Source organism: Syngnathus leptorhynchus, chromosome 4, assembly GCF_054491065.1.
Source record: "Syngnathus leptorhynchus isolate UIUO chromosome 4, UIUO_Slep, whole genome shotgun sequence".
Classification (NCBI taxonomy): Eukaryota; Metazoa; Chordata; class Actinopteri; order Syngnathiformes; family Syngnathidae; genus Syngnathus; species Syngnathus leptorhynchus.
In genome coordinates, this window is record NC_141198.1 from 3,199,192 (window position 1) to 3,226,581 (window position 27,390).

At 46.8% G+C, this 27,390-nt stretch overlaps 1 protein-coding gene across 8 annotated transcripts in view; it reads right to left on the minus strand.

Moving 5' to 3' along the window:
• gtf2h2 (general transcription factor IIH, polypeptide 2) overlaps nucleotides 1–27,390 on the minus strand; it is a 69,268-nt gene that overhangs the window by 40,006 nt on the left and 1,872 nt on the right. For all 8 annotated transcript variants that reach the window (XM_085908759.1, XM_085908758.1, XM_085908757.1 and 5 more), the window contains exons 2-7: nucleotides 21,400–21,469; nucleotides 21,245–21,322; nucleotides 19,145–19,181; nucleotides 7,036–7,122; nucleotides 6,905–6,955; nucleotides 3,070–3,124 (exon numbers count right to left, since the gene is read on the minus strand). In XM_085908759.1, coding sequence (XP_085764885.1) covers nucleotides 3,070–3,124; nucleotides 6,905–6,955; nucleotides 7,036–7,122; nucleotides 19,145–19,181; nucleotides 21,245–21,322; nucleotides 21,400–21,455 — 364 coding nt within the window. In that variant the 5' untranslated portion in view covers nucleotides 21,456–21,469. The remainder of the gene's footprint in view (nucleotides 1–3,069; nucleotides 3,125–6,904; nucleotides 6,956–7,035; nucleotides 7,123–19,144; nucleotides 19,182–21,244; nucleotides 21,323–21,399; nucleotides 21,470–27,390) is intronic.

Below are 27,390 nucleotides of genomic sequence, written 5' to 3' on the forward strand. Positions count from 1 at the left end.
TTTTAATCCAAGATTCCAAAAAGTAAAACCTTTCCAGTGTGGAGATAATTGTTTTTATGTTGTTGATGCTGTTTTCCAAGTCTGTTTACTTACTTTGATCCTTCTGATTTTGTAATTCTGGTGATCCCAGTGTAATTCTGGTGATCCCAGATCATATATACAAACCGAATTTGGTTGAAGTTGGGATATTGTGTAAAATGTAAATAAAAACAAAATACAATGATTTGAAAATCCTTTTCAACCTACATTCAATCGAATACACTACAAAGACAACATATTTAATGCTCAAACCAGACTTTATTTTGTTTTTCAAATAATAATTAACTTAGAATTTCATGGCTGCAACACGTGCAGTAGAAGTTGGGAAAGGGCATGTTTACCACTTCGTTTCATCACCTTTCCTTTTAATAACACTCAATAAACGTTTTGGAAGAGAGGAGACTAATTCTCTTAGCTTCTCATGTGGAATTCTTTCCCATTCTTACTTGATGAACCGCTTCAGTTGTTCAACAGTCCTCGTCTTCCCTGTCGTATTTTATACTTCATAATGCGCCACACATTTTCAATGGGAGACAGGTCTGGACTGCAAGCGGGCCAGAGGAGAACCTGGAGTCTTACTTCGAAGCCACACTGTTGTAACACATGCAGAATGTGGCTCGGCATTACCTTGCTGAAATAAGCAGTGGCGTCCATGAAAAAGAAGTCGCGTGGATGGCAGCTTATGTTAATCCAAAATCTGTATGTACTTTTCAGCATTTATGTTGCCTTCACAGAAATGTAAGTCACCCATGCCATGGGAAATAATGCACCCTCAAACCATCACAGATGCTGGCTTTTGAAGTTTGGGTTGATAACAGTCCGGATGGTCCCCTTCCTCTTTGGTCCGGAGGACACGATGTCCAGTGTTTCCGTAAACAATTTGAAAAGTGGGCTCATCAGACAACAAAACACTTTTCCATTGTGCATCAGTCCATTTTACATGAGCTCGGGCCCAGAGAACCCGGTGGCGTTTCTGGATGTCTTTCATAACCGGCTTTTGCTTTCCATGGTCGAGTTTTAACCCGCACTTACTGATGTAGTGACGAACTGTATTTACTAGGAATGAGAATCTTCACCATCAAAGCGATACGATACACATCTCGATACACTGCCAACGATTTGATGCATTCACGATTCATGGAATTGCAAATGATAAAGTGCGATACGATTCTTCTCCTGCGATATGGTGAGATAGAGCACGATTTAATTTTAAAACAATGCGATCCAGTGCGATACGATGCAACTGCATCTTACAGGTCGTATCGATTTTACGATGCATATCGGTGAATCTTCCCAACCCTAGTACAGTGTGTATACTAGGGATGGGAATCTTCAACATCAAAGCGATTCAATACACATCTCGATACAATGCCAACAATTCGATGCATTCACGATTCATGGAATTGCCAATAAGATGTGATGCGATTCTCCCATCTCCTGCGATACGGTGCGATACAGTACGATTTAATTTTAAAACAATGCGATCCAGTGCGATACGATACGATGCAACTGCATCTTACAGGTCGTATTGATTTTCCGATGCATATCGGTGAATCTTCCCAACCCAAGTATTTACTGACAATGGTTTTCTGAGCCCCTTTGGTGATATCTTTTACACACTCATGTCGGTTTTTAAGGCAGTGCCGTCTGAGGGATCAAAGGTCAGTCATGGTTTCCGGCCGTGGCGCTTACGTGCAATGATTTCACCAGATTCTCAGAACCTTTTGGTGATATTATCGACCGTAGACGTTGAAATCCCTAAATTCCTTGCAATTTTGCTTTGAGAAATGTTGTTCTTAAACTGTTCAACTATTTTCTCATGCAGTTGTGGACAAAGTGGTGAACCTCGCTCCATCCTTGCTTGTGAATGACTGAGCATGTTTGGGGAGGCTCCTTTTATAACCAATCATGGTACCCACCTGTTCCCAATTAGCCTGATCACATGTGGGATGTTCCAAATAGGTGTTTGATGAGCTTTTCTCAGCTTTCTCAGTATTTTTTGCTACCTTTCCCAACGTCTACTGGACTCAACCATGAAATTCTAAGTTAATTATTATTTGGCAAAAACCAATTAAGTTTATCAGTTTGAAAAAGATGTTGTCTTTGTCGTGTATTCAATTGAATATCGGTTGAGAAGGATTTTCAAATCGTTGTATTTTGTTTTTATTTACATTTTACACAATTTCCCAACTTCAACCGAATCCGGTTTGTATGTTGACAGAATAAAGTTTCAACATCATTCAGCAGCATTCCCCAGGAAGTGATTCAAAGATTTCGCCTTCACATGGAATTTCTCCAGAAATTGCAAATTCTGGTTATTTATGTTTTAGTTGTTTGATATAGTTTATATATATTTATACAGGCCTGTGGAATAATTTGAACTGCAACTGACGACGAGTCCAATGTCAGCACCACATGCAGAAGTGGCGTTGTTTACACAAAGGATGAAGATTTCGATGGATTTAATGATTTGGAGTGACACACTTTAGGCCTGTGGAATAATTGGAACTGCAATTGATGAGGAGTCTGAATCCATCTACTGAGTTCTGGGGTCAGCGGAGTTGTTTATAAGTGACAGAGAGGACAAAGATTTCGATGGATTTAATGATTTGGAGTGACACGCATGGTTCGATGACCTTGTTATTCATGTTATAGTTATTTGATATATAGTTTACATTATATCCTGGTTCAGCCCCCCGATCAAAATTTAGAACCCAATTCGGCTTGCAACTCAAAAACCTTGCCCCCCCCCCCCCCGGTTTAGTCTGTTGTTGCCTATTCATGTCTGTTCTTGGTGTTGCATTTTGTCAAATAAAGTTCCCCCAAACATGCGACTACAGCGCGACTTAAGTTTTTTTCTTCTTTATTATGTATTTTATGGCTGGTGCGACTTGTACTCCAGAGTGACTTATAGTCCTGAAAATAGGGTACATGTTTTTTATTGTTTCATTTTCAACCGTTAAATGAACATATTACACCCAGATTCTTTGCACACAAGCTTGTCATTGTAGAGTGACATGCTGGCCTTACCTGATAGGTCAGTGAGCTTTTCAGCTCTTTTATTCTTTGTGATTATAATTCCCACCTGCAAATAATAAAACACAAATATTGGTCAGTAGGCTTTAGACGGGTCTTGGCACTAGAAGCGTTGTACTTTGTTGTCAAAAATTACACCATGTCAAAAGTTTTTGTATGTTAAAAATAGGAATAAAAATTAGGAAAAGCACTCTTCAAAGTGGACAGTGCCATTTTTTGTGTGGCCGCCGAGAAACTGGTGACTCTACGTCAGGACACCCGATCAGTAGCGGAGTACGCCCTGAAGTTCCAGACGTTGGCCGGCATCAGCGAGTGGAACACCCCAGCACTGGTGAGCATCTTCCTCCACGGGCTCGCCGACTATTATAAGGACAAAATGGTGTCCTATGAGCTTCCGCGGACCTTGGAGGATGCGATGGACCTGGTGGCCCGAGTGGATCGACAGATCTGAACCCGGTGAACGGAGATCACAGCGAGACTCGCGCAGTCGCCCTCTCCCACCTGTCCAAGATCCGCCGACTGAACCCAGGGAGCTGCGGCAAGCTCTCCTTCCCGCCGAGGAGTGCGTTCGACGCCTCACACAAGGCCTGTGCCTGTATTGCGGAGGGGAAGGACATCAGGCAGAAAAGTGTTCGTTAAAGGGCCAGAGCCCCCACGGCTTCGGGTGGATTTGCATGAGCGCAACCGGCACCAGCTCCCCCAGTCCTAGTGCATTCACGCTGCAGGCACGTGCCCATCCTCCGGTGGGCGACCAGAACGTGTCAGCCCTGGTGGACTCCAGGGCGGAGGGCAACCTCAGGGACATCGGTCTGGCCCGTCAGTGGCGTACCATGGTCCTGCCTCTGAGCACCTCCATTCCGGCCCGTACCATTGATGGTCGACTGATCGGCGAAGTGACCTCCATCACTGAACCGGTTACTCCTTTCTGGTAATCACAGTGAAGTCTCCTTGAAAATTTACTGTTTGTGAAGGCAGAGAAATTCCACACCCTGTTGGTCAAGTTCCTCGGGTACGTGGTAGTCAAGTCAAGTCAAGTTTATTTGTATAGGCCTAAATCAGAAGCAGTCTCCAAGGGCTTCACATAGACAATCAATTGACAATTATTCTCAAAGCATCCCCTGATCTTGGGCTCCCAAAAGGGCAAGAAAACACTCAAAAACCCCTACCAGGGGAAAAATGAGAAACCTTGAGAAGGGACCACAGATGGAAGGATCCCCCTTTCAGGATCACCAGGCTGCAATGGATGCAAAGAGGGCACATAAAATACATAATATGGAAATCAAAAAGTGGATGTCCAGGCCAAAGCGATGAGCTGTCGGAGGTGCCTTCGATTGTCCTGGCAGTGTCCTCTAGGAGGGTAATCCGCTGCAGTTCCCTCATGCTGAATTGGTCCACGAGAATCTAGATACGGGGTACGGGGTCAGTAGTCCTCACAGTCGTGGACCGTTTTAGCAAGATGGCACATTTTATTCCTTTGCCTAAGCTCCCCTTCGTGAAGTAAACTGCGTAAATTTTGCTGTGGGAGGTGTTTCGACACCACGGTCTACCACAGGACGTTGTGTTGGACCGCGGTCCGCAATTCGCTTCCGCCTTCTGGGTGGAGTTCTGTCGACTCCTCGGCGCCACAGCCAGCCTTTCCTCGGGCTTTCGTCCGCAGTATGACGGGCAACCAGAGCGCCTGAATCAAGAGTTGGGCAAGTCCCTATGGTGCATGGCTGCCGGAGATCAGCGCGGGTGGGCCAAACAGCTTCCCTGTGTGGAGTATGCTAACACACTCGTCGAGGGAGAACCGGCATACACCGTCCGTTCCCTGCCCCAGTCACGACGGCACGGTCGCGGCATCCAGTACCTCGTGGACTGGGAGAGTTATGACGCGCGCTACTCCTGGGTGCAGAGCCGGTGGATCCTCGATCCGACTTTCATCGCGTTTAACCGCCAACATCCGGACCAGCCTGCTCTGCGGCGAGGACGTCCAAGAGGGTCCGGGCGGTCCACTGTGGCAGGTCGTGTACGGCACCCTCCGCCGGCATCATCTGCTCCTGCACCTTCTGCACCAGCTTCCGACATCGAGGAATCGGACACTTCGGCGGGGTCGGACGCTTCAATAGAGTATTGAGATTCGGTGTTTGGGCCGTTTCCTGGGGACGTCAGGAGCCATCCCTTCTGTCACTTGGTCACGTCCCCAATCAGTTGAATCACCCACACTTGTCACCTATCAGCCTCTCTATTTAAAACCTGTCATCCGGTCACTCCCTGTCAGTCTGTCTTGTGATGCCACTAGTTCGCTCACCGGTCCTCGTACATTTGACTCTCCTTGCCTATTTGGCACGCTCCTTGTTCCATTTGCCTCGATTCCCCGCTTGCATGGTCGATCATCTTGCTTGTCCCGTGGAGGAGCGCAGCTGAACGCTACTCCGCCTGGTTCGTCATCCAGCTACTCTCCCATGATGACAACCCTCCCGTCCGATTGCCGCTCCAGCACGCCACTGCTTCCTTCCTTCCTCGCAATAAAATCTGTGTCGCTCTACATTTGGCTGTACTGCCCGTTCCTTCACAGAACTTTGAATTGCGGTATCGAGTCAGCTTTTATTTCAGTGTTTTTGAAAAATGCACCTGGCCTAATTAGTTTCCTGATGTGTTTGACCTTTTTTCTTTTTAATTTCATTTATCAAGCACATTTCACCAGTAGAAATGTGGCATTCAAATCTTCTCTTCTTTGAATATTAGTCAAGCACTACAATTTTGTAATTACCTAGAATTCAAAATCTTTATTTGGGGACCTTTATCAGACATGAGATTGAAATGCGAATAATTTGATTAATTAATTAAAATCCCATAATAAATTAGATATGTGTAATTGTCTGACAGCACTAAAGACCATATATTTCAACAGACGGTGAAAGTTTAATTTTTTTATGGCCAATTCAATTATTGCAGTATCACAAAATCCAACACCCATATCGCATATTTTTCCAATATTGTGCAGCCCGAGAAGAAGTCATTAAAAACTGAGGTGACACACCTAAATACTATTTCGGTGTTTCACAGGATTGCTAAAAAAAAAAAAAAAAAAAAAGCAATTTGAACATAATAATTGTCTGTTTTTGGCGTCAATACCAGTACCCTATTATGAATTTATGAATGAATGAAAAAACAGATAAACAAACAAATGAATGTGCGTATGAATGTTGGATTTGGGAGAATCTACTGGTACCTTGTTTTCCATGTAAGCATAAAAATAAACTCAAAACCTGGAATAATCTTTATAGTCACATATCACTACTATTATTCCAAACACTACTGTTCATATGAGCATAGGAGGAAGGCAACTTTAGTTGCAGGACAAGCCCCACTGCAATACGATTGGCTGTTGCATCTGCCCTGCAGCGATACGAATGGCTGCTGCATCCAGGTGGGATGTCCATCTGCATCCTGGCTTGTAAAGCAGTGCCTCACTGACTATCATTTCTAAATGATTAACCATTACATTGTCATGCAGAGGATATATGTATGGCATCCTAAGTGCAATTCATCCCAAACGGAGGATCTGTGCAATGAATTTTTTAAACACGGTTGCGCAAAAAACAAAAGTACAAGGGGAAAAGTTAGAAAGACATTTGCCCAACAGCCATATGCAAAACACATACAGAACAAATTACCATAAGCATCTGTGCACATTTATAAGGAAAAAAAAAAAAAAATAAAAAAAAAAAAAAAAAAAAAAAAAGGTGCCTTTCCTCACAGTACCATCTTGCAAGCAACAGTTGCCATAGTTGTGCAGTGACTGATTTATGGAATTGACTATAATAGAGCTGTCATTATCACTCACCTGGCTTATGGGATTCTGGTCAAAATATTCTTCAATAAAAGCTTCCATCAGCTAAAGCAGGAGGAATGACATTCAGTTAACTGAGTCATTTGAGTCACTGCAGAATGTGTGAAGAACTCATTACCACAAACCTTTAGAGTTGCAGTGAGGCGGTTTGGTTTTAAATCTTGATCCTCCATACTTCTAGAGCAGTCAATTACTACAAAAAGATGTCGCATCTACGAGACAAGACACACATTACAATAAATTTAAACGAGACAGCACAAAACAATCACCACTGTTGACACAGTGAGGAATTACTTGCTTAATAATAACCTGTAAAACACTTGAAAAGTATATAATACCCCTTAAAATGCCTGTTTTGCGCGTTTGCGACTATCTGGCTCATTGAGCTAGTAGATATGATAGTATCAATAAATGTTTGACATTATTCAAAGCTCTAGGAAATGTTTTAACAGTGCATCACATGACCGGGCATGTAACCACAAGGTGGTGCAATTCACCCACAAACCTTTAGCGGTCCAGCATACTGGCTGCGAGACAACAGCTTTGTATGTAGTCTTTGCTGGGGAATTTGCGCCACCTTGTGGCTATCTTTCCAGTCATGTGATACACCATTAAAAACTGTTGTTCGGCTCACAGTTCTGAGGTGCCGGGTTTGATTCCACTTCCAGCCTTCCTGTGTGGATTTTGCATGCTCTCCCTGTGGATTTCCTCCCAAATTCCAAAGACACGCATAGTGCACGTAGGCCAATCAACTTCTCCAACTTGTGCGTCGGTGTGAATGTGACTATGTATGGTTGGTTGTTTATGCCGACCAGTTCTGGGTGTATCCCACCTACCACCCTGGGACACGCTCGCAACCAAAAAAATGAATGGATTTTGATGGTCTTCACATTCTTGAAAACATATGAAACTTGGTGCACACATCCCACCTGATAAATTCATCATTACGTTATGGGGTTTATTGCAAAGATTTATTACTGTATTTTCCGGACTACAGTGGAGCCTCAGTTTTCGAACGTCACGGTTCTCGAACAAATCGGTATTCTAACAAAAAATGTGAGATTTTTTTTGCTTCAGATGTCGGACGGAATTCGGTTGCCGAACCTCGCGAGACGAGCCGAGAGGACCCGCATGCCAACTGACTCTGTTCGTTATTACATTCTCGTTACCCTGAGGATTGCATCAACTCTAATCATGCCTCCAAAGGAAGCAAGTGGGAGCAGTAAAGCCATCCTAAAACACAAAGCAATGAGACAGTGAGCGCCCGGCCGGCGTGCTGCGGTTGCAAGATCGGACCAAATTAAGCTCCCTGCGCACTGAGGTCCATTTAAATTTTGGAAAGTCCATTAGGACTTTAAAAATCTTTTCTAAATTTCAGCGACCTCTCTGTCACAATAATGCGACCAGCGCGGTGCATTTGCGTGGTCGGCAACGCGCTACGGTTGCGCGGTCGGCGGTGCGCTGCAGTTGCGCGATCGGACAAAAACGCGCAAATGAAAAAATGCTTAAAAAAGGCGTTTTGTTTTTTTTTTGCTTGGAACAGATTACATTTTTTTCCATTATTTGTAATGGGAAAAACGTGATTTGGAATTCGAACGATTCACATCTCGAACAGCCTTCTGGAACTGATTGTGGTCGAAAACCGAGGCTCCACTGTATAAGTTGCAGTTTTTTTCATCTGCAACCCGGTAGAATGTCTTTTGGTGGTCACAAAACCGCATGGGTTTTAGTGTGAGGGACCCGGGACCCAGGCCTGTATTAGTTCGCTTTGTCAGAATAAACAATTGGTAAATTTGGTCTGATTGATCAACTGGTCTTCTCTTTGACAGAACGAACTTGCAAAATTGTTAGGTGCGGCAGTGTGTGGATTGGGACATAGTAACTTGTGTTAAGTGTTGATCGCAATTTGGAGTCAGATCAATAGCTAAAATCCGTATCCTAACAATTTCTTGGTGACCCCGACGTGATGTAAAGAGAAGGGTAATTGACAACTCGTGGTCTGTATTCAAGTCACCGGACAGTGTCAGGGACACTGTCTCCCGGTCAGCGAACAGTTTGGAATAAGCGCACAACGTTGAGCTGGTACGACGTCTCCTCAACTCTGAGCTCATAACTGATAAGGTAAGCAGAATGCCTGTTACTATAAGTCTAAATTCTGCAAATTGAAAGAGGAAATTTAAGAGGAGACTGTTGTTCAGATCAAATAAGGTGTGCGAGACGTTATGATACGTACGGTGAATAAGTTTGGAACTTACGTGTAACGTGCACGGTAAAGTCAGGGACTTACGCGTACTAAGGATAGGTCAGGGACCTAGCTTCGTCGTGGCGGACACGAATGCGGTGACGAACGTATTCAAATAGCTGTTTGTATGTTTTTTATTTAGAGATCCCCGAGGGGAAGTGAGGCCTCCTCAAAAAATATCCGGTGGTAACAGTTCCTCCTGTGAGAGATCAGACCGCTAAAATATCCAAAATAAACCCAATTGGGGTGTGTGTGTGTGTGTGTGTGTGTGTGTGTGTGTGTGTGTGTGTGTGTGTGTGTGCGTGCGTGATGAAAGGAGTGTGTGTACTGAGAGGAATGAATGGAGTGAGATAGTGTATGTGATGAGAGGAGTGTGCTGAAAGGAATGAATGGGGTGAGATTGATGTATGCTGATGTGGTAGCGCAAATTGTGAGTGACTGAGAGGAATGAATGGAGTGAGATAGTGTATGTGATGAGAGGAGTGTGCTGAAAGGAATGAATGGAGTGAGATTGATGTATGCTGATGTGGTAGCGCAAATTGTGAGTGGCATTGACAGTAAGAAAGTGGCAAAGGAGCGTGTGAGACACCGAAAAGTTTTCGCGAAATTGGAAGCCGACAAATTGTTTCAGGGCTTTTCAACAATTTGGGACATGTTACCTGGCACAGCTGTTGCAGCAAAAAGAGACATGTTAGAGGACGAGCAGAAAGGCGCCGGCTGGCGTAAGCGCAAGGTGCTCAAGAAGCACATTAGGAAGGAGGAAGAGCGACGCTCTTTGCACAATTTGGCAACAGCTGCAAGAGCTTCGCCACTCAGAAGAAACTGCCCGTGGAAAGTGTTGTTAATGTGAGAGAAAAAATGAATTGATGTGTTTGCTGGTGACCACATCGGGCGGTCAGCACTACGAGCCCATGGTGCTCCGTGATGTGACTGCGATGATGGAAAAGATGCCCCCACTTCACAGAGGAGGCAAGGTGTGGCTGAACAAATTTTTGGCTCTGATGGGTGGGCAGAGCTGTACACTTGGTGACATGCGCCAGATGTTACGGGAGCATGCTCCCTAGTGCAATTGCAGGCGATTGAGGAAGCAGCAGGGACAGCGAGACTGGGGAGGGAGGTGCCCTTGCCACCAGTAGCAGCGCCCCTGTTTGAAAACATTAAATTTACTTTCCCACAACCCATCGATCTGGCCCCCACTATGTTTCCTTATGATGTGAAAATGTCACCTGCGCAACATAATGTTACATGTGTGGAGAGTTGGATTGAAACCACAGGTCGCCATCTGGCTCTCACGCACGACGCAGAGGTGCTCTTCCGGACGGCGCTGGTGCATGGACTTCCGCCAGATGTGAAGAAGCAGCTAATGTCAGACCCTGACATTCTGGTTTGTGCCGAGGAACGATTTAAACGTCATCTTTTGCATCACTGCAGAATGTTCACTGAGTCACAAGCTAAAGTTGATAACGAGACAGACGCATTATCCAAACAGTTGTTGAAATTACATTTGGCAAAAATGCATGGTGAAGCTAAACAGTCTAAATCACAGAAAAAGGAAATGCAAATGTCACAGGCTCCTCAGGTGGTGGGGTGCGGAAGGGGCCAGTTCCGGGGCGGACACAGAGGCCGGGGAGGGAGTGCACCTGCTTAGGGCAACATACAAACCCCATTCGCCCAACGCATGCTTCATCTGCGGCGAAACCGATCACTGGGCAAGAGAATGCCCGTAGTATCGACCGCGCGGAGCCGCCCGCCCAGCCGCAGGCCCGCCACATCAACCCAAGGCGTCGATGCAACAGGGCTGCCCGGGGAGCCAGAGAAGCAGTGGCCCGGTGGAGCCAATGCTTCATGTGACAGTGGAGGGAAAACCTGTGCAGATGTTGGTGGACACAGGAGCAACTTATTCATCCATAAACACTGCCCTTTCTGTATCCTCACTGTCAAAGAAAACAACAACTTTCGTCGGCTTCTCGGGACAACCACGAACTCTGCCTTTTACCAAACCACTTGAAACTGTGATCACCCAGACGGGGTGTAGACTGTGGCACAAATATATCCATTCCACAGACACTCCGATCAATTTGATGGCGCCCCTACCGGCAGAAGCAGAAACTGCAACCATCTACTGGGCCAGGCTGGAGCCAGAGACCCCTGCTGGTGGTGGTGTGCTCTCGACCTACCTGCTGTGGAAACCCTGGATCTGCTCACTGGCGCCATACCACCCACCTGTTGATCCTTTGCATTGCACTCTATATTATGACCGAAAAAGTGATGATGTATATCAGGATTTGTTTGAAGAAATTGAAGGGCACATGTGGGATTTAACTTCATCATGCATTTTGATTGGTAAAGAGGGACTTGCAGCGTCAACTGAGCTGACATATGAACAAATGCAGTGGTTCAAAATGACAGAGAAAGGGGTGCCACACATTTCGCTGGCTCTTGCCCCAGGACACGAGGCCAGACAATTGGGCTCAATGGTCAAGCAGTTGTTGGAACAGACCGATTGGCGGAAAACTCACATTCCTAATTTGTACTGGTCTGAGTCTCAGAATGCATAACAAATTAAACAACCCATGGCAGACACAGGATTGTTGGAGATGATGATGGTGTCCCGCGATCCAGTAATCCTGGACGGGGAACATCCCGACTCCTGTTTACCTCTGTCGCTCTCACATACCGATCTGTGTGCCGCCCAGGATGCCACGTCCCCGGAACAAAAATCAGTCTGGCTGGCAGCAAAGGCTTTCAAACGATCAGATGGGTTGTGGGTAGGACCCAAAGGCCAGCCCGCTCTTCCGGAGGGAAGGCTAATGGCGGAGGTCCTGTCACAGGCACACACACTTCCCATGTGGGTCCCCATGCCATGATGATCCATCTCCGAAGTTGGTGGCATCCCAGACTCTCGGACGTGGTCTGGAAATTCGTTGCGGATTGTGAGTCCTGCCAGACATTCAATGCACGTCCTATGTTGAAGCCTAAGCCCGGCCTGTTTCAGCCGGCCCCGTGGCCGGGGGCAGAGGTGATCATTGATTTCACCGACATGTATACAAGAGTGAATGGGAAACGCTTTTTGCTTGTGTTGGTTGATGCTTACTCAGGCTGGCCTGAGGCATATCCGTGCTCGAAGGAAGATTCTGCTGCTGTGATCAAGGCTTTGATGACCCATTACATCCCCACGCATGGTTTTCCGGCCCTGATCCGCTCTGACAATTATACGCACTTTAACAACAAAGCCTTGGCCAAGGTGGAATCAATTTTGGGTTTGAAGCATCGATTCGGCTGTGTCTACCATCCTCAGAGCCATAGCAAAGTTGAACGAATGAACCGGACGTTGAAGGAAAAACTGGCCAAAATTATGGCTCAAACGAAAATGAATTGGCTCCAAGCGCTTCCGCTTGCCTTGTTGTCTGTGCGGCAATCCGTTAACAGGCACACTGGATTCGCACCGTTTGAATTGATGACGGGTCGTCTGATGCCGGGACCAGCAAAGACGCTCGTCCCACCGGAGGATGTTACGGTACCAAATTTGTCTCATGCAGCGTACTGGTCCTATTTGTCTGCTTTGGTGTCCAGTGTTTCTGCAAAGATTGGAGAGAAATCCGCTGCGGCTGCGGAAGGCGTGTCGGTGGAGAAACAGCTCACACCGTACATGTACGTCCGAATCATCTCCAGAAAGTGGACGGACCCCAGGTGGAAGGGCCCCTTTCGTGTCTTGGCCAGGACGTCTCACGCGACCCAGCTCGACTTCAAAGGACGCCGGTGGTATCACTACTCACACCTACGTCCGGCCCCAGAGTTTGTTACGTCAGGAAGAAGGTATTCCTGTTGGCCGTGTCCCGGACCCGGCCAAGAGGGGGGGAGGACAGAAGGAAAAGGAGCAGCAATACGGAAAAGTAAAGGGGAGGGCTCGAAAGGTTTTTCGGACTTTTCAGAATTAATTTTAGTCGTGCTATTTTTATTAAGTTGTCTTTTTGTGTGGACATTGATGACAATTGATGAGACCATCTAGCAGAAAACGTCCCAGATTCAAATTTCACCCACCTATAGACAACATCGATGCAGAGGAAAAGTAGAAGCTAAGGTGAACACAACAGAAGAGCTCTCACGAGAGGAACAGGGGGGTTTGAGAGAGATGTGACAGCGGAAATTGGCAAACGTATGTCACGTTGTTTAATTGGACAACCAAGTGACTCAACAAAATATGACATGTTTAAAGTTAAAAGGAACCGGCATAAGTATTGGGACAATAGATCCCACATGGTGCAAATTAAATTTGTCACTGACTGTAACCTCTCCTTTCTCTCGTGCAGACATCTGGTTGTGGTGTGGCGATGACAAATTATATGATCGCTTGCCGAAGAATGCATCAGGTATCTGTGCCCTCGTGTCTTTGATAATGCCTGTGGTGGTTGTCCCCATTGAAATACAGAATCTCAATTGGGACCTGAAGTCCCCATTGGCGGAGCTCCCGAAGCGAGCCAAAAGAGACGTTTTGCCCCAGTGGTTGAGCGACGATTATCCAACATATATTGACGCTATAGGAGTGCCCCGGGGTGTACCAAATGAGTATAAACTCGTTAATCAAGTGGCCTCGGGATTCGAAAGTATCCTCCGATGGATCACCCCCAATAAAATGTAGACTGTATTAATTACGTTCACTACAATGTCCAACGACTGGGTAATTATACAGCTGAATCATTTGCTGCAGTTCATGAACAATTGGCTGCAACGTCGTTAATGGTGTTCCAAAATAGAATTCGTTGGACCTGCTATTGCCTAAGGAACATGGTGTGTGTGGAATGTTTGGTGATGCATGTTGTACTTTCATCCCAAACAACACGGCACCAGGGGAAACTGGAAAGGGCTCATCATGTCTGTGCTTGTTGCTCTGGCTATTTTTACTACAATTATGATGTTATGCGGTTGTTGTTGTATTCCATGTATTTGATCACTCACTGTCCAGTTGATTGAGAAAACTGTTGGCCCGTTGCCACCGATGGGCCAATATACCCTGGTGACTCAACATGAGCTGCGGGGGGAAGGAAGGACCGATAGCGCACTGGTAGCTGTTTGCTAGAGTAACGGGTGATGACCTCATAAATTAGGTCATGAGAGGGACTAAAGAGAAATGTGCTTTCAGCAGTTTGCAAACATATTTTTTAAGGTTGTGTTAAACTTATAATCATATCAATATAATATCTAGTATTGGAGTGCTCATGTGGATTGGTGGGGGTGAGGAATGTGCAGGCACACTGCATGAACTTGTCTTCTTTGAAGTGTTGTGAAACAGGCCCAGGAAGGGAGTACCAGACGAAGGGAATACGGGACGAAGGGAGTACCGGACGTTAACACCTCAAGGTTGGTGAGGAACGAGAACAAAGAACAACACCACGTCCAGGTGGTCGGGCTTCGAGAGGAGAAAGTCCAGCCCCTGACCACAGTGATGACACCTCGACGGGAAGGAGATGGCCATCGACCAATCATCACACAATGTTTTGCATGTTTTAATATTCAGATTGTGTTTCTTTAAAACTGGGCAACCCGGAAGAATGTGTCGTCTTTTGGTGGTCACAAAAACGCACGAGTTTTAGTGTGAGGGACCCGGGACCCAGGCCTGTATTAGTGCGCTTTGTTAGGAATAAACAATTGGTAAATTTGGTCTGATTGATCTACTGGTCTTCTCTTTGACAGAACGAACTCGCAAAATTGTTAGGTGCCCCAGTGTGTGGATTGGGACATAGCAACTTGTGTTAAGTGTTGATCGCAATTTGGAGTCAGATCAATAGCTAAAATCCGTATCCTAACATTTATATACAGTAATCCTTCGCTACATCGCGGTTAGATTATCGCAACTTCAGTACATCGCAGATTCCCCCCCCCCAAAAAAAGCACAAATTCAAAATAAACCTTCGAAATTGAGGAATTATGGCATGGAAGTTGCCAAAACGCCAGCAGAAGGCAGGGAATATCCACAAAATGGCAGTACACACACTTGTACGTTTTTGTAAAAAAAAGTTGTTATAATAAGAGTTCTAAAAACATTTACAGTATTGTACCTTGTTCCGAAAAATTGTCAAACTAATAAAATTGTTTTTATACCCCTCCGCGTTTGCGTGTCCCAATGATCCTAGGAGCCATGTTGTCTGGAGCTTCATGCCCCTGGTAGGGTCACCCATTGCAAAAGGGCCCTCGGTGAGGGGCCAGACAAAGCACGGCTAAAAAAGCCCCTCGTGAAGAAAAACATATATGGACTCGGATTTCCCTCGCCTGGACGTGGGTCACCGGGGCCCCCCTCTGGAGCCAGGCCTAGAGATGGGGCTCGAAGGCAAGCGCAGCCCGAAAAGGAAACGTGGGTCCCCCCTTTCCATAGGCTCACAACCTGTGGGAGGGTCCAAAGGGGTCGGGTGCATTGTGAGCTGGCCGGCGGCCAAAGGCAGGGACCTTGGCAGTCCAATCCCCAGGTGCAGAAACTGGCTCTTGGGACATGGAATGTCACCTCTCTGGCTGGAAAGGAGCCCGAACTGCTATGCGAGGCAGAAAAGTTCCGACTAGACATAGTCGGACTTGCCTCTACACACAGTTTGGGTTCCAGTACTAGCCATCTCAAGAGGGGCTGGACTCTCTTCCACTCTGGAGTTGCCCACGGTGAGAGGCGTCGAGCAGGTGTGGGTATACTTATTGCCCCCCGGCTGGGCGCCTGCACATTGGGGTTCACCCCAGAGAACGAGAGGGTAGCCTCCCTCCACCTTCGGGTGGGGGGACGGGTCCTGACTGTTGTTTGTGTCTATGCACCAAACGGCAGCTCAGAGTACCCACCCTTCTTGGGGTCCCTGGAGGAAGTGCTGGAAAGCGCACCTTCTGAGGACTCCATCGTTCTACTGAGTGACTTTAATGCTCACGTGGGCAATGACAGTGAGACCTGGAGGGGCGTGATTGGGAGGAACGGCCGCCCCGATCGGAACCCAACTGGTGTTCTATTGTTGGACTTCTGTGCTTGACACAGATTTTCTATAATGAACACCATGTTCAAACGTAAGGGTGTCCATGGGTGCACTTGGCACCAGGACACCCTAGGCCGCAGTTCGATGATCGACTTTGTAGTCGCGTCATCGAATTTGCGGCCACATGTTTTGGACACTCGGGTGAAGAGGGGCAGAGCTGTCAACTGATCGCCACCTGGTGGTGAGTTGGCTCCGATGGTGGGGGAAGATGCCGGTCAGACCTGGCAGACCCAAACGCTTTGTGAGGGTCTGCTGGGAATGTCTGGCAGAATCCACTGTCAGGAAGAGCTTCAACTCTCACCTCCGGCAGAGCTTTTCCTACGTCCCGGAGGAGGCGGGGGACATTGAGTCCGAGTGGACCATGTTCCGCACCTCCATTGTTGAGGCAGCCAACTGGAGCTGTGGCCGTAAGGTTGTTAGTGCCTGTCGTGGCGGCAATCCACGAACCTGCTGGTGGACTCCGGCGGTAAGGGATGCCGTCAAGCTGACGAAGGAGTCCTATCGAGCCGGTTTGGCCTGCGGGACTCCGGAGGCAGCTGACAGGTATCAGATGGCCAAGCGGAACGCGGCTTCAGCGGTTGCTGAGGCAAAAACCCGGGCGTGGGAGGAGTTTGGCGAGTCCAAGGAGAATGGCTTCTGGACGGCTTCAAGGAAATTCTGGTCCACCATCCGGTGTCTCAGGAAGGGGAAGCTGCGCACAGTCAACACTGTTTACAGTGGAGATGGCATGCTGCTGACCTCAACTCGGGACGTCGTGAGTCGGTGGGGAGAATACTTCGAAGACCTCTTCAATTCCATCAACACACATTACATTGTGGAAGCAGGGCCTAGAGACTCTGAGGCGGACTCTCCAATCTCTGGGGTCGAAGTCACTGAGGTAGTTAAAAAACTCCTCGGTCGCAGGGCCCCGGGGGTGGATGAGATCTGCCCGGAGTTCTTAAAGGCTCTGGATGTTGTGGGGCTGTCATGGCTGACACGCCTCTACAGCATTGCGTGGACATCGGGGACGGAGCCTCTGTATTGGCAGACTGGGGCGGAGGTTCCCCTCTTTAAGAAGGGGGACCGGAGGGTGTGTTCCAATTACAGGGAAATCACACTCCTCCTACCTGGTAAGGTCTATTCAAGGGTGCTGGAGAGGAGGGTTCGTCGGGAGGTCGAACCTCAGATTCAGGAGGACCAGTGTGGCTTTCGTCCTGGCCGTGGAACAGTGGACCAGCTCTACACCCTCGGCAGGATCCTCGAGGGTGCATGGGAGTTCGCCCAACCAGTCCACATGTGTTTTGTGGACTTGGAGAAGGCGTTCAACCGTGTCCCTCTGGAGATTCTGTGGAGAGTGCTTCGGGAGTACGGGGTGCCGAGCCAACTGATAAGGGCGGTTCGGTCCCTGTATCACCGATGCCAGAGTTTGGTCCGCATCTCCGGCATTAAGTCGGATTCGTTCCCAGTGAGGGTTGGACTCCGCCAAGACTGTCTTTTGTCACCGATTCTGTTCATTATTTTTATGGACAGAATTTCTAGGCGCAGCCGAGGCGTTGAGGGGGTCCGGTTTGGGCACCTCAGCATTGCGTCTCTGCTTTTTGCAGATGATGTGGTGCAGTTGGCTTCTTCAGGCCGTGATCTCCAGCTCTCACTGGAGCGGTTCGCAGCTGAGTGTGAAGCGGTCAGGATGAGGGTCAGCACCTCCAAATCAGAGTTCACGGTCCTCAGTCGGAAAAGGGTGGAATGCCCTCTCTGGATGGGGGATGAGATTCTGCCCCAAGTGGAGGAGTTCAAGTATCTTGTTCACGAGTGAGGGGAGGATGGAGCGCGAGATCGACACGCGGATCGGTGCAGCATTGGCAATAATACGGACTCTGTACCGGTTCGTTGTGGTAAAGAGAGAGCTGAGCCAAAAGGCAAAGCTCTCAATTTACCGGTCAATTTATGCTCCTACCCTCACCTAGGGTGAGAAGCTCGGTCATTCGGGAGAGACTCGGAGTAGAGTCGCTACTACTCCACGTTAAAATGAGCCAGATGAGGTGGCTCGGGCATCGCATCAGGATGCCTCCTGGACGCCTCCCTAGGGAGGTGTTCCGGGCATGTCCCACAGGTAGGAGACCCCGAGGACGACTCAGGACGTGCTGGAGAGACTATGTCTCTCAGATGGCCTGGGAACACCTTGGGATCCCCTGGGATGAGCTGGATGAAGTGGCTGGGGAGAGGGAAGTCTGGGAGTCCCTCCTAAAGCTGCTGCCCCCGCGACCCGACCCCGGATAAGGGGAAGAAGATGGATGGATGGATGGATGGATAAAAGAGTTCTAAAAGCATATTTACAGTATGTACACTTGTACCTTGTTATAAAAAAGTTGTTATAATAATAAAAGAGTTCTAAAAACATTATAGTATGTGTATTTTAGCTACATATACGTACATATGTCTCACACAACAATGTTTAAAAAAAAAGGTTGACACTAGTTCGCGGATTTTCACATGGTCTTGTGTGTGATCTTGGAACCAATTATCCGCGATAAATGAGGGATTACTGTATTTCTTTTTCTTCTTTATAATGCATTTTATGGCTGGTGCGACTTGTACCCTATAGTCCGGAAAATACGGTAGTTGCAGTTTCTACAAATATTGAACGAAATTGTTGAATGTTTCACCAAAATTTTGGAGACATACCGGAATGTAAAAGACCAAGACCTACAAACAGTCTCTGCAGCTCTACTTTAAGCGCAAGAAGAAATTCCCCATTTTCTATTTCCTTTTAGATTTTTCACTTTTCAGACTTGATAAGAGGGTAGCAACACCAATTATGTGAAAATTGGTTTTTTTCAGAACAAATGCCAACGTAACAACTAATTTTAAAAAAGTGAAGATTCGAATTTGTGAACAACTGTGAAGAAATTCCACAACCTGACATGATATGATCTAAAAGTATAAATGAAGAATATTTATTTTAAAGATTCTCATGAACTATAAAAATAGGGCACATGAAAAAGTTTCACTCACCATTCCAAGTCTTATTTGGCCACAGCTTTTTATTATCCTGTGAAGAAGGAAATTACACACAATTTAAATATGTAAATCATCCATCCTTCGATTTTCTTATACTTATTCAAGATTGGGTCGCAGGGGCAGTAGCTTGAAAGAGGAAGCACAGACTGCCAGTCTTCAAAGTCCATCCAGCTATTCCGAGGGGATTCCAGCATTTGTTTCTGGCGCAATTACTCTTTTTTCTTGTTTGTGTACTAACCATTTTTTGCCATGTTTCGTTTCAAGCTAGGTTCCAATTTATGGTGCAGTGACAGGGCCTTGCTCACTTGAACAACTGCGAGGATAACACTATCACAATAATTTATCTTCGTTCCTTGTACAAAGTATTGCTGCTTAACTTTGTTTTATTCATTGCAAAGCGCATTTGGTAATATGTTTATTTTTATGAACTGTAAAATGTTACTTTTTCTACAGTTTACACAATCCACAGGTACAGAGAAATTATGAACAACCATTGAAAACAAACAATGGGAGGAAAAATTGCAATTCAAAATCCAGGGATCTCCTGCATTAAGTGTACCTCTGCTTCAGATAGCCTGTTGCCATTCCAAATGTTTCTTTGAATTTGATAATTTTTCTTTTTCTAGTAGAAAACACTTTGTTTACTATGTACTGCACAACCAACCTTAATACAGTGAGCCCTCTCAACTTCGCGGTTTGTTTATCGCAGCTTCACTGCATTGTGGATTTTTTCCAGCCAAAAGGAGGAAAAAAGTTGTTATAATAAGAGTTCAAAAAACATATTTGCAGTGTTGTACTTCGTTATAGAAGACGTTGTGATAATAGAAGACTACTGAAAACATATTTACAGCATTGTAGCTTGTTAAAAAAGTTGTTATAATCATAAAAGAGGCCTAAAATCATATTTACAGTATGTATACTTTAGCTACATCTACATCTACTAAATGCGCTGCTATGGTAACTTGTGATCACTAGAAGTCCCTGTTTAACCAAGGTCAACAACAGAAGATCACATCTACATATGTTACACACACACGCACACATGTATAATATTTATATTTTCAATATTTTTACAATATTTTCTGTATGTTATATAGTATATTATTAATGTATTATTTATATGTTTGGAACTGTTATTTAATGTTCTAATAATAACATATGCACTGAAATGGTTTCATATACAATAATTGACACAAAAAGCGTAGATGAGAGGGTGACCCTACTTCGCGGATTTCACTTATCGCGGGGTGGTTTTGGAACCAATTATCCGTGATAAACAAGGGATTACTGTAGTATTTTACTGTAGTTCCAACTTGAAAATACTAACGTGTCATTGGACATCAATGTGCTGAAATAGTGATCCCCCCATATTAGTTATTAAAAGGTGTTTTACTTTTTTTTTTTAATCTTATGTTTGTTAGAAACAAGTTATTATATAAAACTTGCACCACAGCTAAAATAGGTATGTTGATGACTTGCTGGCTCGCGTTAGCTTCAAACTACACTCTGGTGCATGATGCCTTTCTCCTCCTACCATGATGCGAAACAATGTTTTTTTTATCATTAGATATGTATCCTTGGCCATGCATTACCAACAGGTATGGGCTAAGGCATAAAAGGCAGCGAGTACACACTTGAGTTAAGTTGTACAAATCTAAACGTGAGAGACTCGAGGAGGAGCTGAGTGATGAACCGCCGCACTCACGGTGCTCACAGTTGACAGTGCTGTGGTAAATCTGGCCATTCACTGATTTGCATCACTTTCACCCAAAAATATTAAATTGAGCATTAAGGCCTGCAGTTTGAACATAGCCTATATTTGCATGCTGTAATCCCCTTGTAAAAAGTTTTTTAGCCTCCCAAAATTGCAGTGAAGAACTGTAGATTAGAAAAGATGAAAGAGCAATTTCACTAAGACAGTTTGAAATGTTAACTAACAAATTGACAGGCCGGCAGATGGCGAATGGATAATGACAGACAGGTGAAATTTACTGACACGCCTACCACTGTGTTTTATACTAAACTTTGATGAGGAATGTTAAAATAAATTAAATTTTGAAAATGTTATGAATACTTGGTGGATGATTAGCATACCTGTCCCTTTTGGACTGAAAAAGGATCTCCTCAACTGTGGCCTTGAGTGATCCTGATTCATCCTCCTTCAAAATTTCCCTGTTTAAAAAAAAAAAAGAAGCAAAAACATTTAGAAAGAAGCATGTTTAAAAATGGTCTTATAGTGCACGTCTTACCATGTCCTCTCATAACCACCTTCCCAGCGTTTAGTTCTCTCTGGTTCTTCATCCATTATGACTTACATTCCTACAAAAAACAAAGCGGTTGCAGGTGTGAAAGTCATACTTTTCCTTAAGTATTATGTTTACCAAGTCCAGCATCAAAAGTCTACAGTTAGTACAAAATGCTCCTGCAAGGCTGCTCTCACGGACAAGAAAATTTGATCACATTACCCCAATATTAGCCAACTTACACTGGCTCCCGGTCCATTTAAGATGTGATTTCAAGGTTCTTCTATTAACCTATAAATTATTGCATGGCTTACCGCCTTCATATCTCGTCAACCTAGTTGTTCCTTATGTTCCGTCTCATAACCTTCGTTCGCAAAACGCTAGTCTTTTAGTGACACAGAGGGCCAAGAAAATGTTTGCAGGGTCTAGAGCATTTTCTATTCGGGCTCCAGAGCTCTGGAATGCCCTACCAATGGATATTAGAACTGCTACCTCAGTAGAAACATTTAAGACACACGTTTAAAGACATATTTCTATGATATGGCCTTTAATTAATCTGTAATGGCCGATGCGGCTGGAGTTTGTTCTTGCTCCCTCTCCCCGACCCCACTTCCCCCACCCCTCCCCAGCTGGGGAGGTGGTCAGGTGACACCCAAACTGACAGCGGCTATCCAGATTCTCGTGGACCAAATTCAGGATGAGGGAACTGCAGCGGCCCCTCCGTGAGTCGTCACCTTGTCGTGGTGGAGGGGTTTGCGTGCCCCTATGATCCTAGGAGCCATTTTGTCTGGGGCTTCATGCCCCTGGTAGGGTCACCCATGGCAAAAGGGTCCTAGGTGAGGGGCCAGACAATGCACGGCTCAGAAGACCCCTGATGATGAATACAATAAATGGATGTCGTTTTCCCTCGCCCGGACGCGGGTCACCGGGGCCCCTCTCTGGAGCCAGGCCTGGAGGTGGGGCTCGAAGGCGAGCGCCTGGTGGACAGGCCTTCGCTCATGGGGTCCGGTCGGGCATAGCCCGAAAAGAAAACGTGGGTCCCCCTTCCAATGGGCTCACCACCTATAGGAGGGGCCAAAGGGGTCGGGTGCATAGTGAGCTGGGCGGCGGCCAAAGGCGGGGACCTTGGCGGTCCGATCCCCGGCTGCAGAGGCTGGCTCTAGGGACATGGAATGTCACCTCTGGCTGGAAAGGAGCCCGAGCTGGTGTGTGAGGCAGAAAGGTTCCGACTAGACATAGTCGGACTTGCCTCCACACATAGTTTGGGCTCTGGTACAAGTCCTCTCGAGAGGGGCTGGACTCTCTTCCACTCTGGAGTTGCCCACGGTGAGAGGCGTCGAGCAGGTGTTGGCATACTTATTGCCCCCCGGCTGGGCGCCTGCACATTGGGGTTCACCCCGGTGACCGAGAGGGTAGCCTCCCTCCGCCTTCGGGTGGGGGGACGGGTCCTGACTGTTGTTTGTGTCTATGCACCGAACGGCAGCTCAGAGTACGGTTGGCTCCGATGGTGGGGGAAGATGCCGGTCCGACCTGGCAGGCCCAAACGCTCTGTGAGGGTCTGCTGGGAACGTCTGTCAGAATCCCCTGTCAGGAAGAGCTTCAACTCCCATCTCCGGGAGAGCTTTTTCCACGTCCCGGGGGAGGCGGGGGACATTGAGTCCGAGTGGACCTTTTTCCGCGCCTCCATTGTTGAGGCAGCCGACCGGAGCTGTGGCCGTAAGGTTGTTGGTGCCTGTCGTGGCGGCAATCCCTGAACCCGCTGGTGGACACCGGCGGTAAGGGATGCTGTCAAGCTGAAGAAGGAGTCCTATAGGGCTTTTTTGGCCTGCGGGACTCCGGCGGCAGCTGACAGGTACCGGATGGCCAAGCGGAACGCGGCTTCGGCGGTTGCTGAGGCAAAAACTCGGGCGTGGGAGGAGTTTGGCGAGGCCATGGAGAATGACTTCCGGACGGCTTCGAGGAAATTCTGGTCCACCATCCGGCGTCTCAGGAGGGGGAAGCAGTGCACGGTCAACACTGTTTACAGTGGAGATGGTGTGCTGCTGACCTCGACTCGGGATGTCGTGAGTCGGTGGGGGGAATACTTCGAAGACTTCCTCAATTCCACCGACACGCCTTCTATTGTGGAAGCAGGGCCTGGGGACTCTGAGGCGGACTCTCCAATCTCGGAGGTCGAAGTCACTGAGATAGTTAAAAAACTCCTCTGTGGCAAGGCCCCGGGGGTGGATGAGATCCGCCCGGAGTTCTTAAAGGCTCTGGATGTTGTGGGGCTGTCATGGCTGAGACGCCTCTACAGCATTGCGTGGACATCGGGGACGGTGCCTCTGGGTTGGCAGACTGGGGTGGTGGTTCCCCTCTTTAAGAAGGGGGACCGGAGGGTGTGTTCCAATTACAGGGGAATCACACTCCTCAGCCTCCCTGGTAAGGTCTATTCAGGGGTGCTGGAGAGGAGGATCCGTCGGGAGGTCGAACCTCGGATTCAGGAGGAGCAGTGTGGCTTTCGTCCTCGCCGTGGAACAGTGGACCAGCTCTACACCCTCGGCAGGATCCTCGAGGGTGCATGGGAGTTCGCCCAACCAGTCCACATGTGTTTTGTGGACTTGGAGAAGGCGTTCGACCGTGTCCCTCGGGAGGTGCTCTGGGGGGTGCTTCGGGAGTACGGGGTGCCGAGTCAACTGATAAGGGCGGTTCGGTCCCTGTATCACCGATGCCAGAGTTTGGTCCGCATTTCCGGCAGTAAGTCGGATTCGTTCCCAGTGAGGGTTGGACTCCGCCAAGGCTGCCCTTTGTCACCGATTCTGTTCATAATTTTTACGGACAGAATTTCTAGGCGCAGCGGAGGCATTGAGGGGGTCCGGTTTGGGGACCTCAGCATCGCGTCACTGCTTTTTGCAGATGACGTGGTGCTGTTGGCTTCTTCAGTCCGTGATCTCCAGCTCTCACTGGAGCGGTTCGCAGCCGAGTGTGAAGCGGTCGAGATGAGGGTCAGCACCTCCAAATCCGAGTCCATGGTCCTCGGTCGGAAAAGGGTGGAATGCCCTCTCCGGATCGGGGATGAGATCCTGCCCCAAGTGGAGGAGTTCAAGTATCTTGGGGTCTTGTTCACGAGTGAGGGCAGGACTGAGCGCGAGATCGACAGGCGGATCGGTGCAGCGTCGGCAGTAATGCGGACTCTGTACCGGTCCGTCGTGGTGAAGAGAGAGCTGAGCCAAATGGCAAAGCTCTCAATTTACCAGTCGATTTACGCTCCTACCCTCACCTATGGTCACGAGCCATGGGTCGTGACCGAAAGAACGAGATCCAGGATACAAGCGGCTGAAATGAGTTTCCTCCGCAGGGTGTCCGGGCTCTCCCTTAGAGATAGGGTGAGAAGCTCGGTCATCCGGGAGAGACTCGTAGAGCCGCTGCTCCTCCACGTTGAGAGGAGCCAGATGAGGTGGCTCGGGCATCTCATCAGGATGCCTCCTGGACGCCTCCCTAGGGAGGTGTTCCGGGCATGTCCCACCGGTATGAGACCCCGGGGTCGACCCAGGACGCGCTGGAGAGACTACGTCTCTCGGCTGGCCTGGGAACGCCTTGGGATCCCCCGGGATGAGCTGGAGGAAGTGGCTGGGGAGAGGGAGGTCGGGGAGTCCCTCCTAAAGCTGCTGCCCCCGCGACCCGACCCCGGATAAGCGGAAGAAGATGAAGGTGAAGGTGAAGGAACTGCAGCGGATTACCCTCCTCGAAGACACTGCCAGTACGATCGAGGGCTCCGCCGACAGCTCTTCGCTTTTGCCTGGTCATCCACTTTTTGATTTCCATATTATGTATTTTATGTGCCCTCTTTGCATCCATTGCAGCCTGGTGATGCTGAAAGGGGGATCCTTCCATCTGTGGTCCCTTCTCAAGGTTTCTCATTTTTCCCCTGGTAGGTTTTATTTTGGTTTTCCTTGCCCGTTTGGGAGCTCAAGATCAGGGGATGCTTTGAGAATAATTGTTTGTCTATGTGAAGCCCTTTGAGACTGCTTGTGATTTTGGGCTATACAAATAAACATGACTTGACCATGTATACTTGTGGGTATATGTGTATAGGGGTATAAAGAGGTATAAATATTTATATATATATGCATGTATGTAGGTGCATATATACATGTATCAGACTTATCTACGTATATATAGTACATAGAAATTATGTTTGGATAAAGGGGTGAGAGCTAAAAAAAAACTATGCTTCTCACTCCTTTCCAAATGTCTTTTCTTTTTCTCTCTGTGTGTTTATTTTGCTTCCTCAATTTCATTTTGGTTTTATGAAAGGACTTTATCTGAGAACAAACAGGAAGCTGTGTTATTTGTATATTTGAATAAATAAATAAATAAATAAAATTGTCAATCAATCAATCAAACCATTATTTGCAATGAATCACAAACCAAGGAGAATGTTCTTTGCAGTTTATAATGTAGAACATAATTATGAAGAACACAAATGTGCGTGGTGAGTTTTCGGTCATGTATGGTTCCTCAAACATCCGGACATAAACAATAGGGTTCTTACAGCCTTAGCTGCTTAGGTTCTAATATATCAAGTAACACATTCAGTAGTCTCACTATCAAAAATAAAGAGAGACACAAACAGGCACATGCTAATTACATTACAACCTTGTGTGTGAGTAGTTGGGTATTCCATATTTTGCATCTTGCCAATGTATTAGAATTTCTTTCTGTACCGCTTGTCCCCACAGCAGGGATGAGAATGGCAAATGTGAAAAAACACTGAAAAGTAGCCAGGGGTCTGGGGCACCGACCGGGGGTCTGGGGCCCGATGGGATGGGATGGGATGGGATGAGATGAGATGGGATGGGATGGGAGGGGAGGGGCTGGGCTGGGCTAGGCTAGAGAGAGAGAGAGAGAGAGAGAGAGAGAGAGAGAGAGAGAGAGAGAGAGAGATAGATAGATAGATAGATAGATAGGCCCTAGATCTATTTCACTATAAAACTCGTCTACAAGTGATGAAAACCCTATCAATCGCAAATTCACATTGTGGCAGTATAAAAACACTTACCGTAATTTTCAGACTATATGTCGCGTTTTTTTTCATAGTTTGGGGGGGGGGGGGGCGACTTATACTCAGGAGCGACTTCTATGTGGGTTTTTTTCAAAAAAATTTACTTGATCATTAACACTACTTACTAATACAGTTGATCACCTCACATATTATTTTTAATACACTGAAAAAACGAATAAAGCAATTCACACTTTAAAGCACAATATTCAAGTTCATGAAACAAATTAACAAAACAAAAAAAAAGAACTGAAAAAGAAATATAGTTATTTTCAAACTAAACTGAACGAGGGTGATTTAAATTTCACCATTGGCCGTGACGCAACAACTGGGAGGGGAAAGCTGTGTTTTTTTGAGTTTTTAAAAAGCACAGGTCTGCTGAAGAGAATTTAGTGTGGTGATGTTTATTAAAAAAAAAAACAGTCGGGGCAGCAATGCAATTTCGGATGCAAGCTCTGCTTGTGATGGACAGCATGCGAGCACACATCACGGCAGACATGCAAATCACGAGTCCGACGGCGCGCGTACGCGGCATTGTTTACACGATCGATGATCGATGTATTTTATGATTTGGAGTGACTGATGGTTTGGTAATATTGTTGCTATATGATAGTTATTTGAAATATACTTTTTATATCGTTATATGGGTCTGTGGAATAATTAGACATGCAAATCACGAGTCCGACGGCGCGCGTACGCGGCATTGTTTACACGATCGATGATCGATGTATTTTATGATTTGGAGTGACACAGATGGTCTGATAAACGTGTTATTTATGTAATAATCATTTGAATAACTCTGAATGTTACGTTAGGCCCGTTCTCAGCCTCTCGTTTGTGTATGTCACGTTAGCATACCGTATCGTTTAGCCTGTTGTTGCTGGTTCGTGTCTGTTTTTGGTGTTGGATTTTGACAAATACATTTGCCCCAAAAGTGCGACTTATACTCCGGAGCG